The sequence below is a fragment of the Rhinatrema bivittatum genome, chromosome 3, assembly GCF_901001135.1.
Source record: "Rhinatrema bivittatum chromosome 3, aRhiBiv1.1, whole genome shotgun sequence".
NCBI lineage: Eukaryota > Metazoa > Chordata > Amphibia > Gymnophiona > Rhinatrematidae > Rhinatrema > Rhinatrema bivittatum.
This window is the reverse complement of record NC_042617.1, coordinates 249474810-249493119: the sequence shown is the minus strand read 5'-3', so window position 1 is coordinate 249493119 and position 18310 is coordinate 249474810. Positions and strand designations below refer to the sequence as shown.

The window sequence follows — 18310 nt, the reverse complement described above, 5'->3', positions numbered from 1 at the left end:
GAGATTTGGGCGCAATCATCGATAACAGGCTTAACTTAAAAGCATTCATAAACCAAACCACTAAAGACTGCTTTCATAAACTGAATGTTCTAAAAAGAATAAGACCTCTGTTCCACATCCATGACTACAGGACTATCCTACAAGCAATAATCTTCTCCAAGTTAGACTATTGCAATTCTTTATTATTAGGTACCCCATCAACACATACCAAACCGCTACAAATGGTTCAAAATACGGCAGCTAGAATTCTAACAAATACAAGGAGAAGAGAGCACATCACCCCGATCCTTAAAGATTTACACTGGCTGCCAATCCATTTCAGAATTCTTTATAAGTCAATCACCATAATCTATAAATCCATCCAACAAATCGCTCCTCTCAACCTACAAATCCCTTTCATAAAGCATACTTCCTCCAGACCCATAAGAGAGTACTACAAAGAGTCTCTGCAGGTACCACCTTCCAAAACTTCCCTCCATATAACTTATAGAGATAGGGCTTTCTCCACAGCAGGACCCACTCTTTGGAATTCCATACCAACGGAACTTAGACAAGAACCCTGCTTATTGACATTTAGAAAAAGACTCAAAACATGGCTTTTCAAACAAGCCTTCCCAGACTCAGACTAAAAACAATTCTCTCCGATATTCAAATTCCAAGCAACAATTCTCTTTTATAACCATCCTGATAATCTTCCCCTACACTTTATAAACATCCAGAATCTTCATTACTTATGTTTTCTTCCTCATTGTTAAAAACTGCATTTTTGAACTGAACAATTCATTGTAAATCATTCACTTCCATCTTTGGAAACTTTACCATTCTACAGGTTAATACAACATGTTAAAGTTCCTATCTTTTCTTCTTCTTACTCCTAGTTGTACGTATCCTTGTTTATTGTAACTGTATTTATAATATGTATATTACATATTTGGTTCTATGTTCCAGTTATTACCCCATTGTTTACTGTAAACCGGCTTGATGTGATGTTATCACGAATGCCGGTATAGAAAAAATCAAAATAAATAAATAAATAAAATAAACAAAGTCAGCATGGCTTTACCCAGGGCAAGTCTTGCCTCACAAATCTGCTTCACTTTTTTGAAGGAGTTAATAAACATGTGGATAAAGGTGAACCGGTAGATATAGTATACTTGGATTTTCAGAAGGCGTTTGACAAAGTTCCTCATGAGAGGCTTCTAGGAAAAGTAAAAAGTCATGGGATAGGTGGCGATGTCCTTTCGTGGATTGCAAACTGGCTAAAAGACAGGAAACAGAGAGTAGGATTGAATGGGCAATTTTCTCAATGGAAGGGAGTGGACAGTGGAGTGCCTCAGGGATCTGTATTGGGACCCTTACTGTTCAATATATTTATAAATGATCTGGAAAGAAATACGACGAGTGAAATAATCAAATTTGCAGATGACACAAAATTGTTCAGAGTAGTTAAATCACAAGCAGATTGTGATAAATTGCAGGAAGACCTTGTGAGACTGGAAAATTGGGCATCCAAATGGCAGATGAAATTTAATGTGGATAAGTGCAAGGTGATGCATATAGGGAAAAATAACCCATGCTATAATTACACAATGTTGGGTTCCACATTAGGTGCTACAACCCAAGAAAGAGATCTAGGTGTCATAGTGGATAACACATTGAAATCGTCGGTTCAGTGTGCTGCGGCAGTCAAAAAAGCAAACAGAATGTTGGGAATTATTAGAAAAGGAATGATGAATAAAACGGAAAATGTCATAATGCCTCTGTATCGCTCCATGGTGAGACCGCACCTTGAATACTGTGTACAATTCTGGTCGCTGCATCTCAAAAAAGATATAATTGCGATGGAGAAGGTACAGAGAAGGGCTACCAAAATGATAAGGGGAATGGAACAACTCCCCTATGAGGAAAGACTAAAGAGGTTAGGACTTTTCAGCTTGGAGAAGAGACGACTGAGGGGGGATATGATAGAGGTGTTTAAAATCATGAGAGGTCTAGAACGGGTAGATGTGAATCGGTTATTTACTCTTTCGGATAGTAGAAAGACTAGGGGACACTCCATGAAGTTAGCATGGGGCACATTTAAAACTAATCGGAGAAAGTTCTTTTTTACTCAACGCCCAATTAAACTCTGGAATTTGTTGCCAGAGAATGTGGTTCGTGCAGTTAGTATAGCTGTGTTTAAAAAAGGATTGGATAAGTTCTTGGAGGAGAAGTCCATTACCTGCTATTAAGTTCACTTAGAGAATAGCCACTGCCATTAGCAATGGTTACATGGAATAGACTTAGTTTTTGGGTACTTGCCAGGTTCTTATGACCTGGATTGGCCACTGTTGGAAACAGGATGCTGGGCTTGATGGACCCTTGGTCTGACCCAGTATGGCATTTTCTTATGTTCTTATGTTTCTTAATCTTTCTTCAAAATACACATGCTGAAAAAACTCAAGCTGTTATTATTACGAAATGATTTTCGTCTTGTAACTCAAGCCCTGATTCTTACCACCCTAGACTACTGTAATTCATTATATCTCGGCCTACCCCTCTCTACAATACAACCATTACAACTTGTGCAAAACGCCACAGCTTGAATGCTATGCAATGCATCATGCAAAGACCATATTACACCTATATTACAGCAACTACATTGGCTTCCAAAACCGTACCATATGACATATAAAATTCTGTCCATTATCCACAACTTATTATATAATTCTAACTCAATCTGGCTGTGCTCATTACTGAGAATATACAAACCTACCAGACAGCTCTGCTCCTTGGATAAATGTACCCTGGAAATCCCTTCAATAAGATCTGCCAGCTTAGCACTAACTAGAAAACGAGCCTTTTCAGTTACAGGTCCAATATTATGGAACTCATTTCCAGAATATATTCGCCTAACAGCAAATCGTAATGAATTTTAAAAAGTACTGAAAACCTACCTTTTTACACCTGCTTATAACCTACAATAACAAATTTTCTATTCCGAACTTTATACTACTAGCAAAATTTAGCATTTTATTGCAAATGTAATGTATTTTAAATGATGTAAGTTATGATATTGTGTATGTTTTATTTGTAAACCGCCTAGACGGATAGACTCCTACCCCATGGTGCAGTATATAAAAACTTTTAAATAAATAAAGTAAAGAAATAAATAAATAACATATCAGCAAGTCACAGAGGGCTGGATATTCCAAGGCTGCTGAGTGGTTAAAGATAATCGGGTAAATGTATCCTTAATTCACTTTAGTTCACCTTAATTCAACTGAACCTTAATTCACCAACAACCACAGTCAGACATTCTTTGAACATTGTAAACAATTGCTCTTTCCGTTAAATTCCTCTAGCCTTTCCTTCTTCTCCCAGTTTTGAACATCCCTGTTTTATTGTAACTTCAGAGTTTCTCTTCACTTGTTACAGTTTTAGTTTATTTGCTTTTTTACACCCCATGTTAAATGTAAACCAGCATGATGTGATCCTTATCTTGAATGCCGGTATAGAAAAACACTAAGGGGCGGATTTTAAAAGCCATGCGCGCGTAAATCCTTCCGGATTTATGCGCACAGGGCCCTCGCGTGCCGGCGCGCCTATTTTGCATAGGTCGCCGGCGCGCGTAAAGCCCCGGGACACGCGTAAGTCCTGGGGCTTTCGAAAAGGGGCAGGAGGGGGCGTGTCCAGGGGCGTTCCCGAAATGATGCGGCATTTTGGGGGCGTGCTGCGGCGTTTTGGGCGCGGGCCCGGGGGCATGGTGCCGGCCCGGGGGCATGGTCGAAGCCTCCGGACCAGCCCCCGGGACCGGAGGACGGAGCGGGGCTGCCGGCCGACGCGCGCAAAGTTGGGGGGGGTTTAGATAGGGCCGGGGGGGTGGGTTAGGTAGGGGAAGGGAGGGGAAGGTGGGGGGAGGGCGAAGGAAAGTTCCCTCCGAGGCCGCTCCGAAATCGGAGCGGCCTCGGTGGGAACAGGCAGCGCGTGCTGGGCTCGGCGCGCGCAGGTTGCACAAATGTGCACCCCCTTGCGCGCGCCGACCCCGGATTTTATAAGATACGCGCGGCTATGCGCGTATCTTATAAAATCCAGTGTACTTTTGTTCGCGCCTGGTGCGCGAACAAAAGTACACGATCGCGCAAGTATTTAAAATCTACCCCTAAATAGATAAATATCCTCTCCTCCTTCTGCCAGACTGACTCGTACAAGACTTTGCACATTCAATTGCTATGTCCCAAAATTGTAGAACATGTTAATGCTACCTCTATGCCTTGAAATATCTTACCTTACCTTTGGAAGAAAATCAAGGCTTGGCTATATGAACAGGCCTTTGCTTAGACTTCATGGCATAGCCTGCAACGTGATACTACTCTTCAATCGCATGACTTCCAGAACTTGTTCAAGGACCAGCTTGTTTACTTATTGATTTAACTGCCCTGGATGCCTACTTTTTATAGCAAAACAGGTACAGTCTTAAAGCTATCTCTATCCATGCTTTCTAAATTTATCTCTGCTATAACCTAATGACCAATACAGTCTCATATTTCTAACCATATATGTATGTCCCAACTTCATGTTCATTCTTTACTGTAAACTGAAACTACTGTAACTATAATTTTATTCTAACCTTGGCCTAGATCCACTAAGCCGCATTTTTTTTTTTTTACAGGAGGGGTCCCACCATCGCAGGGAAATGTCAAAGCAATAGTGGAGCCCCTCCTCCCCCCCAAAAATCATGTCTATATGGCGCATGCATTTGTCTCGCGGTCAAATGCCGTGGGACAAAAGAAAGTGGCAAGCGGCCCTTTAGGTGCAATGGCGGCCCAACATCAAGGGACCGCTATCGCCTTACGGAGCTGGCAGCTTAAGAAGTTGCCCGCTGAAAAAAAAAGGTTGAGCGGGGGTCAGGGCTGACTCCCAACTCAACCTGGGGCAACCGTTAGAGGCAGCCCAGACTCCTCAAAGTATAAAAGAAAAGTTAAATATTAATGCGCGGCGACGGCCCTGTTACCCCACTCACACCCCCTCCTCCAAAGTTTTAAATAAAAGTCATTGATGGTTCAAGTCCCCCCCACCCCTCCACCCCAGTAAACACATAAATGCGTTGGTGTATAGCGTTCCCCCCCCCCCCCGGCAACTCTCCCCTCCCAAGGTATTAATTTACATAAATGGAGATCATGGACCCCCTTATCTGCCCTGCACCTCTAGGTACCCCATAGATTCCGTGCTGGAGGGGAGGAGGGGGTTGCTGGGGGGCAACACTATACCCCAGTGCATTTGTATCTGTTGGGGTGGGAGGGTGGGGATTCCTATGAACCCCCAATGACTTTTATTTGGAGGGGGTGGGGCTGGAGGGGCCATTGCTGCATGTGAAAATTTAACTTTATTTTTACTTTTAGGAATCGGGGCTGCCTCAAGTGGCAGTCCCTGGGGTCAACTCTGACCTCTGCTTAGCCTTTTCTTTCAGCTGTGGCTTTTTTGTTCCTTCTGGGCCCTTTAAATGTAATGAGGGAGCCTCAGGACCCACAATACGGTCCTGGGAGTCCTGTGTCACATTTAATGTTTTCCCAGGAGGTGGTGTTATTTTATCATGACTGACCACTTTCTTGTGCAGCATATGATTTTACCTACCCAAATTTAGACAGAAGGGCCAGACTTTTTCCCTCGATAAGCAGTGCTGAATTAACCATGACATGTGAGCAATGTCATCCAGTGGCACTGAATGGTCCTGTCTCTCCTAGCTAGAAGAGCTTTTAGCTAGCTTTTCAGTGCTAGAAAAAAAAATGTTTTGTCTCCTCAAGATGTCCAGCAAAAAGAATGCCATAGTAAGTGGATTCCGAAAGTGTATTTGCGGCAAAGTAATGCTATTACAAATGGACACAAACTTTAATACCATTACCTGGGACTGGAGAATGATCAGGCTAACAGCTGTAACTGTTGATGGATGTCCGTGCTTATGCAACTGGTCAGAGCTTATAAAATGAAGGAATTGCATAAGTCTTCTAAGTCACAGTTGCTCCTCCTCCTGCATTTAGCATCATCTGCCTCACCGGGAAAAGAGTTGAGCTGGAGTTCCTCAAAAACTCCCCTTAGCAAGGCATCAAAGAAAAAGTGGTGTTACTCTGCTGAGCTGCCAGAACAACTAGTGTAAAAGAAGCACCAAAGGCCATTGATGCACAGTGCTCAGTCACTGCTGACATATGGAGGCAGATTTTAAAAGCCCTGCACGCGTAAATCCAGCCAGATTTATAGGCTCAGGGGACTTGCCCCCTAGCGCGCCTATGTTGCATAGGCCGCGGGCACGCGCAAAGCCCCGGGATGCGCATAAGTCCCGGGGCTTTGCTCGGGGGGGTGTTCCAGGGGTGGTGCGGCTTTCGGGGGCATTCCGGGGCGGGGCCGTGGGCATGGTGCCGGCACGGGGGCATTCCGGGGGTGTGGCTGAGGCCTCTGAACCAGCCTCTAGACTGGGGAATTTATTTATTTAATTATTTCTAATTTTTATATACCGATATTCTTACATAAAATGTAAATCAAACCGGTTTACATAAAACAGAAAAAGCAGGAAATATAATTCCTTTGTCTGATAAAATAAACATTTATAACTAAACTATTTAACATGCTAAAGAAAAGATAAAAACTTGGAGGTAAGGGTTTAGTTACAAATACAAAGAAATATTACATGAGGCACCAAGGATTGCACGAAGGGGTGCACAAAGGGGAAAACCCCTTTGTTGCACCCCTTCATTGCGCGATGCACGGCGCGCGGCGCCTGATGATGATGTGCTTTTCAACCGCCGACCAAGTTCTCGGTGACATCGTGGGAGGGGGCGTGGTCTCTCTCGCTCTCTTTCCTCTCATCTCCCGATGTTCCTTCTTCTTTTTATTTTCATTTTAGGTTGGAAATAAAATTAATTGCGGGGCCTAAGATGGGAAAAAAGGCCTCCCCGCTCGTCTGTGCCTGATCTTGAGGTGCCCCTCAACCGCCGGGTTGCGCGAACAAATCTACGCCCGCGCATAACTTTAAAAATCTACCCCATGATGTAATGGCACTGTTGACGCATGAATCATTGGTGCACTGATGCAAGGAACACCATCGATGCATGGCATTTGTGACCCATCAATGCATGGAACATTAGTGCCAAGAACATATGCACTGTTGGCACCATCAGCGTACTGCAAGCATGTAAGTCGGTGCAGTTGAAATATACGACAACAAATGATTGAAACATTTGGAAATATATATATATATAAGACATCTATGCCACTGAAACTTAAAATATCAATGCTGTCAATTCACAAATTTAATACCCTTGTTATCTTGAGCCCTGGACAATGGAACCTTCCCACCTCATATCAAATTACCTACACAACTTTGTGCGGGCTGTCCAAGATCAGGAGCAGAGAGAGATATGATGCTTCTACCCTCCTTCCTTATACCACAAGGTTATTGTCAGAAGGTTTGCAAAGAGAATGGATCCTATATGTTGCCTGGTGCCCCTTACTTCTAATAGGCCTCCAATTCAGGGGCAAAACCCCTTCTAGTATCAAAGGAAGATGCTCCATCATCAGCCAGGTCAGAGGAAGTATTAGCCGCTCGATCAAAATAGTGGAACTGGTGAAAAATGTCTTTATTTCTTTGGCAAAAGAGAAAGCAGCAGCTTTTTATCCTCTCTTCTCTAGTATTGTGAACATACTCCCAAGAGCATCACCAGTTCAGGTGAAAAGAGCATCAGAACTGCTGTTACAAGGTTCTTCTTCACTAATTCACTTGCAGTTGAGTCCAGCCATTCAGAAATCATACACCATTGTTATTATCCTCTGACGCCACCAAGGGACCCCCTTTCATATCACCAACATTGAGATCCTGGGTTAGTCTTCCCATACCCTTAGATTTGGAAGAGGAATCTACAGGCATCCCTTCTGAACCTCCACTGGAGCCTCCAGAGATTCTTCTGTTCCAGAAGACTTGTCTTACTCAAAAGTTGTTACATTTGCCAGCCTCTGGAAGATCCCTGCAAGCCGACGCACTCACCCCCAATCCCACAAACAGCAGGTCCCCTTCGCAGCTCACATGTGTGGCAGGACACTGCCAGGACCATTGCAGCTGCTGTTCCTCCATAGGTGCACAAGCGCCCAACTTGGCTCCATTTAAAGGGCCTGTGGTGAGAAAAGCCCAAGGCACTCTTAAATGACATCACCAGCAACTGTTACATTTAAATGCCCCAGGGACACGCTTTCCTTGCCTCAGCAATGGGTTACCTGCATCCAGAGTGTGGTGTGAATTGCTGCTTCCTGATTTCTGCATTCCTTATTCTGTGCCTGCATCATTTCTCTAGTCCAGCTCACCTCGTCTTGTCCAGTCCTGCCTCCCTGCCTGCCCTGCTGTATCAGTTCTTCTCTTGTCTCTAGTCTGCTCTTGGCTTGACTTCTGGATCTGACCCTAGTCTGGACTTTGACCTTAACACTTTAATTAGTCAGCCAGAGTGATGGTACCTAATCAAATCAATCACACAACCTTAACACTTCAGTCAGCCAGAGTGACTCACTGCTCTCTTGATTAACAAATGTTGGTACCTAATCAAACCAAATCACACTACCTTAACACCTTTCTGAGGTGAGTGCTGAACTTTTCAACCTTTTTACTTAGGTATACACTGCTCCTAGTTTATTTCTAGCTTCTGGCTACTTTTTTTTTTTTAATATACAAACACTCTAACTTCTGCTGCCTTACAGACTATTAAAAATAAACATACTAACTACTGCTTACTAGCTGCCTTACTGACTATTTAAAAATACAAAGTCTAACTTCAGTTTATTCCCTGCCTTACTGACTATTAAGAGCACAAACACACACAAACACACTAAATAATATTCCCAAAGAAAATTTCCCAAGCAAAAACTTACTGATTCATTTCAGTCACTAGCAAGATGATCCTCTCCTCTCAGTGCTCCCACTTTTTTAAAAAAGAAAATTTTCCAAGCAAAAACTTACTGATTTCTTTCAGCCACCAGCAAGGTGATCCTCTCCTCTCAATGCTCCCATTTGCATTTCTCCCAGCTACCATCTCTTTCACATTGCTTGTTTCTTAAACTAGACCCATCTCACCTGATACAGATTCACTTAGAAGTTGTAATCATATCTGCAACAAAAAGTGATAGAGCCAGTCTTTATGTCCCAACAAGGACAAGACTTCTACTCCTAATATTTCCTCATTCCTAAGAAGTCAGGAGGATTGAGTTCCATTTTGGATTTGAGACACTTGAATAAATATCTAGTCTGAGAGAAATTCAAAATGAATTCCCTCAGCACAATTATCCCCTACATCCAGAAGGAGGAATGGATGTGTACTCTCGATCTGAAAGATGCCTATGTTCATAATCTAATCTATCCTTCCCATCTGTGCTATATTTGCTTCAAGGTTGATTCTTCCCAGTACCAGGGGTACTCTGATTTTGGCATGTCAACAGCTCCAAATGCTTCACAGTTGAAGCATCACACCTACGTCACCAAGGGATCCAAGTTTTCCATTTCTTGGATGACTGGCTAACCAACACAAGCTATCGAGAAACAATGGTGCTTTCCCTTCACAAGATAATTCATTTTCTACAAGATCTGGGTTTTCTGGTCAACTTTGAGAAGTCAAATCTATTGCCTACTCAGAGAATCAAATTCATCACTGCATAGATTGACTCACTACAAAAGAAAGTGTTTCTACCATCAGAACAAGTGAACACTAAACTACTGACTTCTCAGTGCTTGACAGCTAGAACAATTTTCATTGCATTAGGGTAATATGGTGGTGATTATTCACGTAGTCCCATTAACCCACCTTCATATCCATTACCTTCAATGCTGTCTGCACTCTCAATGGAATTGACTAACTCAACCATTATCAACTATAGTATGGATTTCCAGGGATATAAAATGGGAGTTGCGTTGGTGGATCAACTCCCGCATGCTTCAGGATAGAGTTCCACCTCGCGCTCTTCCCCAACAAGTAATGCTAGCAATGGACACCTCCACAAAAGGATGGGGCACGCTCACAGGATCCTTTCAAACCCAGGGTACCTTGTCTCCCAAGGAAAGTCATATTCAGATCAATTTCCTGGAATTAAGGGCAATCAGATTCACTCTATCAGTGTTCACACATCTTCTTTGTTAGAAGAACATCTTGATTTAAATCGACAACCAAGTTGCCATGTTTTATGTCACCAAACAGGGAGGTACAGTTTTCTCCATCTCCATTTGCTGGTAGAGGTGCATAACCCACTTGTTCTGGATTCATATGACTGGATGCTAAGAAAAGCAGCTGCAACCCTTTGCTACAGTGTTGTTGTTTCCCTTCGGACCATAAAAGTATTTATAAGTCAGAGCTGCTCTTGCCATCCTTCCCCTCCTTCCTGAAATTTCAAGGGAGTGAGCTCTTTCTGTGGGCTCCTCTGTAGCCCAGGTGATAGAGAATCCCTTCTATAGTGTGTGTATTTTTCTGGTGGGGTATCCTCCTCAAGGACAGACATGCTGGACTCAGACTGGGTATATAAATTATATTTACTGATCATTTCCAAAAAATCAATCATCGTCTCACAAACATTTAGCAAATGAAACTGTACAGTTGAACTATTTACTAGAGATGTGATTCGGCCAAACCTTTTGGTTTGGCCTTCGGTATCGGCCCGCCACCGGAAATTTCGTTTTCCCGTGTTTCGGGCCAATTTTATTTCGTCTGCCCCCGAAACAAAGCACGAAACCCACCCCAACCCTTCACATTTAATGAATTCCAATAGGGGGTTGTAAAAAAAAAAACCAAAAAAACCCCCCAAACCCACCCCCACCCTTCAAATTTAATTAATTGCAACCCCCACCCTCCCGACCCCCCAAAACTTGCCCAACCTCCCCCCCCCCCCCCCAAGACTTACCGAAAATCCCTGGTGGTCTAGCGGGGTCCCCCTCTCGGGCCGTCGGCTGCTACTAATCAAAATGGCGCCGATGGCCCTTTGCCCTTACCATGTAACAGGGGCTATCGGTGCCATTGGTCGGCCCCTGTCACATGGTAGGAGCAATGGATGGCCCGTGCCATTTTTTAAAATGGCCCCGGTCATCCATTGCTCCTAGCATGTGACAGAGGCCAGCCAATGGCACAGTTAGCCCCTGTCACATGGTAAGGGCAAAGGGCCATCGGCGCCATTTTGATCAGTGGCAGCCGACAGCCCGAGAGGGGGAGATTGCTTCCGGGACCCCGCTGGACCACCAGGGATTTTCAGTAAGTCTTGGGGGGGGGGTGTCAGGCAAGTCTTGGGGGGTCGGGAGGGTAGGGGTTTGCAATTTAATTTGAAGGGTTGGGGTGGGTTTGGTTTGGGTTTTTTAATGTGCCCTTTCTCCCCTCCTCCCCCCCAAAATGATAAGAAAACCACACGACATTATGTGGGTTTTCTTATCGTTTCGTCGCCCCCCCCCCCCCCAATTGCGATAAAATAGGAAATATCGTCTCTATTTCCTATTTTGTCGCAAACAAATGCATATCCCTACTATTTATACAGGGTCTCTGTTGGGACGCTGGTGTCTCCAGCTTCTGGGAGGGAGCTTGCCACTGCCTACTTGTCTGTCCAAACAGTGCAGGAGAGGGAGAATCCTAGTACGGGGATCCACGCCACGAAAAGATCCTACCTGAGTCCAAAGTTCAGTCTGATGCCCACAACCTGTGTCCTGATCCCTTTGGGGTGGAGATCCAATTGGGAGTCTCCCAAGGCTGAATGATACAACCTTGAAGGACTTCTCAGGGAGAGAGGCCAGATTTCCAGTTCAGCTCACAGCTCTGTATCTCCTTCATCAGGTTGTGCAAAGGGGTGGGACAAAAATCTCCACATGAACAAAAGGGGAAAAATTCAAAATTCTCTATCCAAAAAATCTCAAGCTGGGTAGTGCTGTCACTGGTCTTGCTTCCTCTAGGGGGTAGAGGGGTTGCTCACAGGTCTCCAGCCTCTGCTCTCAGGATTAGAGGACCCAGGGTGTTCCCCAGAATAAGAAAACTTATTAAAGCTACAAAAACCTTCACTCTCTACAAAGGAGAGAAAGACCCTCTCAGACAGGGAGTGTACTGAGAAAGAAAGAAGGATCCATCTGAAGAAAATAGGATAAAACATAAGCATTGTCAGGTTAAGTGTAAAACATTGATAAGACAGGCGAAGAGAGAATTTGAATTGAAGTTGGCCATAGAGGCAAAAAACTCATAATAAACAACTTTTTAAATATATCGAAGCAAGAAAGCTGTGAGGGAGTCAGTTGAACCATTAGATGACAGAGGTGTTAAAAGGGCTCTTAGGGGAAGTTAAGGCCATTGCAGAAAGACTAAATGAATTCTTTGCTTCCGTGTTTACTAATGAGGATGTTGGGGAGATATTAGTTCCGGAGATGGTTTTCAAGGGTGATGAGTCAGACGAACTGAAACAAATCACTGTGAACCTGTTATGCTCAGGCTTGTGAACCCTTGGACCGACAGGAGGATGGTACACCTGAGGAGGTGGATCCTTAGGTTCTCCCGTCAGGTGGCGAGGCAGAGCAGAAGAATGCGAACCAACTGACCCTCGGCACTGGAGACTGAGGCGAACTGTGGAGGCAGACGAAGAGTCGTGACGTCAAGGAGAGGAACTGTGTCTTTGCCACTGGAAGCCCGCGGTCCCCCCAGGAGGAGCCCGTAGGGACCCGGACTGCTGGGACTTAGGTGGATCTTTGAGAGGTCAAGGAATTGAGAGCTCGATGCAAGGGCTAACTGGAGCTTCACCCCTGGAAGCCTGCGATCCCCCCGGGAGGAGCCCATAGGGACCCGGCTGCTGGGACTTAGGTGGGCCCTTGGAGACGATGGTCCAGAAGAAGGTCCAAGGTCAAGGGCCAGAGGGGTAATTGCTTACCAGTCCGAGGTCACACACCATGGATCGCCACTTGCCAGTCCGAAGTCACACACCAGGAATCACCACTTGCCAGTCCGAAGTCACACACCAGGAATCACCGCTAGCCAGTCTGAAGTCACACCACCAAGAATCACCGCTAGCCAGTCCAAAGTCAGGAACCAGGATCCAAGCGCAAGAAGACTCACCGAAGCAAAGCAGACTCAAACAACGCTGAAAGGACGTTTGCCAAGTCAAGGATGAGCAGAGGAAGTCTCCTTATATACTTCCTCTGCTCTGGGATCATGGGAACAGCTGAGAGTAGTTAAAGGGATGAAGTCCCTTTAAATCTAGCAAGGAGGCGCGGCCTCGCGCCTAAGATGGCGGTGGCCATCTTGGATTTCCTCTGCGGAGGAAAGGCTGCCTGACGCCACGAGGGAGGAGCAGGACGGCTCCCCACCCGGCGGCTATCCCGGGGACCCATGCCAGAACGACGGGCACAGACTCAGCAGCTTCCCTTGAAGCTGCCGTGGCGGGTCGCTGCTGCAGGTGAGGTAGGGGGCCGCAGCCGTGGACGGCCACGAACGCGGAACACAACAGAACCTGGAAGATGTAGTAGGCCAGATTGACAAACTAAAGAGTACCAAATCACCTGGATTGGATGGTATGCATCCTATGGTACTGAAGGAACTAAAAAATGAAATTTCTGCTGTATTAGTTAAAATTTGTTAACTGTGAACATTGCCACAAGTCAAATCTGGATTAATTTTTTTTAAAAAAACCAACTTTATTTAGTAGATTTTCACTAGTGCGGCATTGATAATAAGAAGCCCGTAAGCGTTTGTTCACAGACAGTCCCAACTCGCCCTGAGGAAGCGTTGAGCGAAACGTTAACGTTGGCGGGGACTTCTGGCACAGACTCGTTTCAGGCATAAAAAAGAAATGGTCGCGAGTCTAAAAAGATAAGTGCTATCATTTTTAGGACAAAGAAAATAGTCTTGTTCTTTCTTTGGGCTTCAAACCGACAAATTATTTCTGGATAAATTTTCACAATGCAGTGTGTGGGTTAGCGGCTTAAATCCCTTGCCGCTAAGAAATTCATAAGAAGCTGGTCAGCGGTATAGAAATTATCAATGCCGCACTAGTGAAAATCTACCGTCTTCTTAGCAGTGAAAATCACATGCAGAATTCTTCTACCATTAAAGTAATATAACATGGTAGTTATTCAAGACACACTGCACCAGGAATTAAAAAAATTCAATATACTTTTCATAGGAAAAGAATTTTAAATAAAAAAATATAGAGAGACAAATAGAAACCTGTGATTGAAAATACTGGTTTTTCAAAAAAACTTGGTTAACTAACCTGTTTTACCAGTGCTGAGGTTTCTGTCTCTAAAAAACAAAAAACAAAAAATCACAATAAAAAAATTAAAAATTAAAAAAAATGTTTTAAAGGAATGAAATTCTAATAAAGTGGTTTTTTTTAAAAAAAAAATTAATCCAGATTTGACTTGTGGCAATGTTCACAGTTAGTTAATTTTGTGAGATTCAATTGGAAACTAGCTGGCCCCCACTTTTGCTGTTAGTTAAAATTTGTAACTTATCATTAAAATCATCCATTGTACCTGAAGACTGGACGGTGGCCGGTGTAACCCCAATATTTAAAAAAGGCTCCAGGGGCGATCTGGGTAACTATAGACCAGTGAGCCTGACTTCAGTGCCTGGAAAAATAGTGGAAAATATTCTCTAGATCAAAATCGTAGAGCATATAGAAAAACATGGTTTAATGGAACACAGTCAACATGGATTTACCAAAGGGAAGTCTTGCCTAACAAATCTGCTTCATTTTTTTAAAGGGGTTAATAAACGTATGGATAAAGGTGAACTGGTACATGTAGTGTATTTGGATTTTCAGAAGGCGTTTGACAAAGTCCCTCATGAGAGGCTTCTAAGAAAACTAAAAAGTCATGGGATAGGAGGCGATGTCCTTTCGTGGATTACAAACTGGTTAAAAGACAGGAAACACAGAGTAGGATTAAATGGTCAATTTTCTCAGTGGAAAAGGGTAAAAAATGGGGTGCCTCAGGGATCTGTACTTGGACCGGTACTTTTCAATATATATATATATAAATGATCTGGAAAGGGATACAATGAGTGAGGTTATCAAATTTGCGGATGATACAAAACTATTCAGAGTAGTTAAATCACAAGCGGATTGTGATACATTACAGGAGGACTTTGCAAGACTGGAAGATCGGGCAACCAAATGGCAGATGAAATTTAATGTGGACAAGTGCAAGGTGTTGCATATAGGGAAAAATAACCCTTGCTGTAGTTACACGATGTTAGGTTCCATATTAGGAGCTACCACCCAGGAAAAAGATCTAGGTATCATAGTGGATAATACTTTAAAATCGCGGCTCAGTGTGCTGCAGCAGTCAAAAAGGCAAACAGAATGTTAGGAATTATTAGGAAGGAATGGTTAATAAAACGGGAAAATGTCATAATGCCTCTATATTGCTCCATGGTGAGACCGCACCTTGAATACCTGTGTACAATTCTGGTCGCCGCATCTCAAAAAAGATATAGTTGCGATGGAGAAGGTACAGAGAAGGGCAACCAAATGATAAAGGGGATGGACAGCTTCCCTATGAGAAAGGCTGAAGAGGTTAGGGCTGTTCAGCTTGGAGAAGAGACGGCTGAGGGGGGATATGATAGAGGTCTTTAAGATCATGAGAGGTCTTGAACGAGTAGATGTGAATCGGTTATTTACACTTTGAATAATAGAAGGACTAGGGGGCATTCATTGAAGTCAGCAAGTAGCACATTTAAGACTAATCGGAGAAAATTCTTTTTCACTCAACGCACAATAAAGCTCTGGAATTTGTTGCCAGAGAATGTGGTAAGTGCAGTTAGTGTAGCTGGGTTCAAAAAAGGTTTGGATAAGTTCTTGGAGAAGTCCATTAATGGCTATTAATCAATTTTACTTAGGGAATAGTCACTGCTATTAATTGCATCAGTTAGCATGGGATCTTCTTAGTTTTTGGGTAATTGCCAGGTTCTTGTGGCCTGGTTGGCCTCTGTTGGAAACAGGATGCTGGGCTTGATGGATCCTTGGTCTGACCCAGCATGGCAATTTCTTATGTTCTTATGTTCTTAAACGCAAGAAAATTACCAAGCTGGGTTAGTGGGCCCAACTCAGCAGGGAGAAAAGAAAAATCACTCCTTACTCCTCACCCTCTAACTCAAACTGACCACACTCTGTACCCATCTAACTCCACCTTATGCCCCTGGGATAGCAAATCCAGTCAACTCATTGGAGAGACTGAAAGAGAATGGAAAATCCCATGCTGTTACTATTCCAGATGGTGAGGGAGCTAGGGCCATCTAGTGATAAACCGAAGGGTTAGTCACACAGTATAAAGATTTTTTATCTAACAATACAAAGTTAATTAAGAAAAAGATGATTAAAAAACAAATTCAACTTAAAATATTTGTAAGGGCCCTACTTCATTAATAACAAATGTCTCCTTGTTCCACAGCACTGGTATTTTGATCTACTCTATTTGCACTAGCTGTTTATGTTGTATTAATTGTCTTGTTGATTGCAGTCTGCTGGGCATCTTATTTTGAACACATGCTTGCTTGGAATGAACACCTTGATGATGAGGATGTTATGATCATTGCCTATGAAGACATGAAAGAGGTAAGGGCCAAGAATGTGACATTTTGCAATTGTTTTATTCACTCGATTTCTTGTCTGGCGAATATCAAGTTGAAAGACAGAAAAGATATTACCAAGTAGGGACTGCTAAGATGGTAAATAATTCAGCAGCTTTTATAAATTGGGAAAAAGTATGGAACTGAGCCAAATTAAATATCCCATAGCACAACTGGCCTGAATAAACAGTCAGGGGAAAATTACATTTTTCTGCATATTTAAACGTCCTCTGACATTTATTACAATAGAAGATCAAAATTTGACCTTCCATCCCTAGAAGCATCATTGTAGGTGACCACTAACTTACAGCTAAACTAAAAGGAGGAAGAGTAGCCTAGTGGTTAGAGCAGCAGGCTATGACCCACGGAAACCAGCATTTAAATCCCACTGTCAATCCTTGTGACCTTGAGCAAGTCACTTTACCCTCCATTGTCTCAGATTCAAAATTAGATCAAAAGCCCTGTGGGGATAGGGAAATACCTCTTGAACCTGAATGTGACACATACTTTGAAGTGCCAAAAAGTGGAATATAGAAATCTAATTAAATAATATAAAAGCAGATAAAGCAATGGGGCTACATTCAAAAGCTTAAAAGGAATCTTAAGTGCTGGTTGACCTTTTCAATGCTTCTTTAGGGTCGAGATTAGCTCGTCAGACTGGAGTCAGGTGGAAAAGTGGAAGTAAGGAGGTGCTTGAGAAATACGGGCTGGTCTGTCTGATTTCTGTAATTTCTTTTTATAATAATTTTTCATTTATTTATATTCCATCTTTTGTAACACTTCAATTCAGGTAATGTAGATATTTCCCTATCCCCTGGAAAGCTTACAATATAAGGGGGCCTATTTACTAACGTTTTCTCCCATTTTGTATCTATGGGTAAACTGCTTAGTAAATAGGGCCCCAAAGGGGTCATTTACTAAGCAGCATTAGACATTTAACCGTGTGGTAAATGCCTAGTAGTAGTGATATGCTGTGGTATTTTAAATACTGCGTGTTATTTTCCTTCCAAAACTGCTAAAATAGTAATGAGCTGCTTTGCATGTTTGGTTGTTAGTTTCAAAGAGTGGTTCCTTGTTTTAATAATATTTGAAAGGGTAAATAACCGTCCTATATTTGCCTGTTCCGTCCCACTCATGATTTTATAAACTTCTATCATGTCCCATCTCAGCCATCTCTTTTCCAAACTGAAGAGTCCTAACCTGTGAGGATCTCTCATCATAGCGGAGTTTTTCCATCCCATTTATTGTTTTTGTTGCCCTCCTCTATACTTTTTTCTGGCTTGGCTATGCCTTTATTGAGATGTGGCAACCAGAACTGCACAGGTGCGGGCACACCGTGATTCAGTACAGAGGCAATATGATATACTCTGTTTTATTATCTGTTACTTTTTGGATTGTTCCTAACGTTCTATTAGGTTTTTTTTTACCAACGCTACAAGCAGAGCTGAGGATTTCAATGCACTGTCCACAGGAACTCTGAGCTCTTTTCTCTTGGTGGTGACTCCTAATACAGAATCCAGCACTGAATACCTGTAGTTGGGATTATTTTTCCCTATGTGCATCAATTTGGACTTCACAGTAAATTTCATCTGCCATTCAGATGTCCAAATCTCGTTGTCTCTACAGGTCCTTTTGCATGAGTGTCTGCTTCCTTGAGGGTCTCCATTTCAGGTTTTGTCTGCACATTTTTAAATCTGCAGTTACTTATTCTGCATTTGGTGAGG

General features: G+C 43.1%; 1 protein-coding gene across 1 annotated transcript in view; it reads left to right on the top strand.

Annotated features, from left to right (window-relative positions):
• LOC115087337 (sulfotransferase 6B1-like) overlaps nt 1-18310 on the top strand; it is a 95547-nt gene that overhangs the window by 59154 nt on the left and 18083 nt on the right. Inside the window, 1 exon segment of the mRNA XM_029594427.1 lies at nt 16478-16572. Coding sequence (XP_029450287.1) covers nt 16478-16572 — 95 coding nt within the window.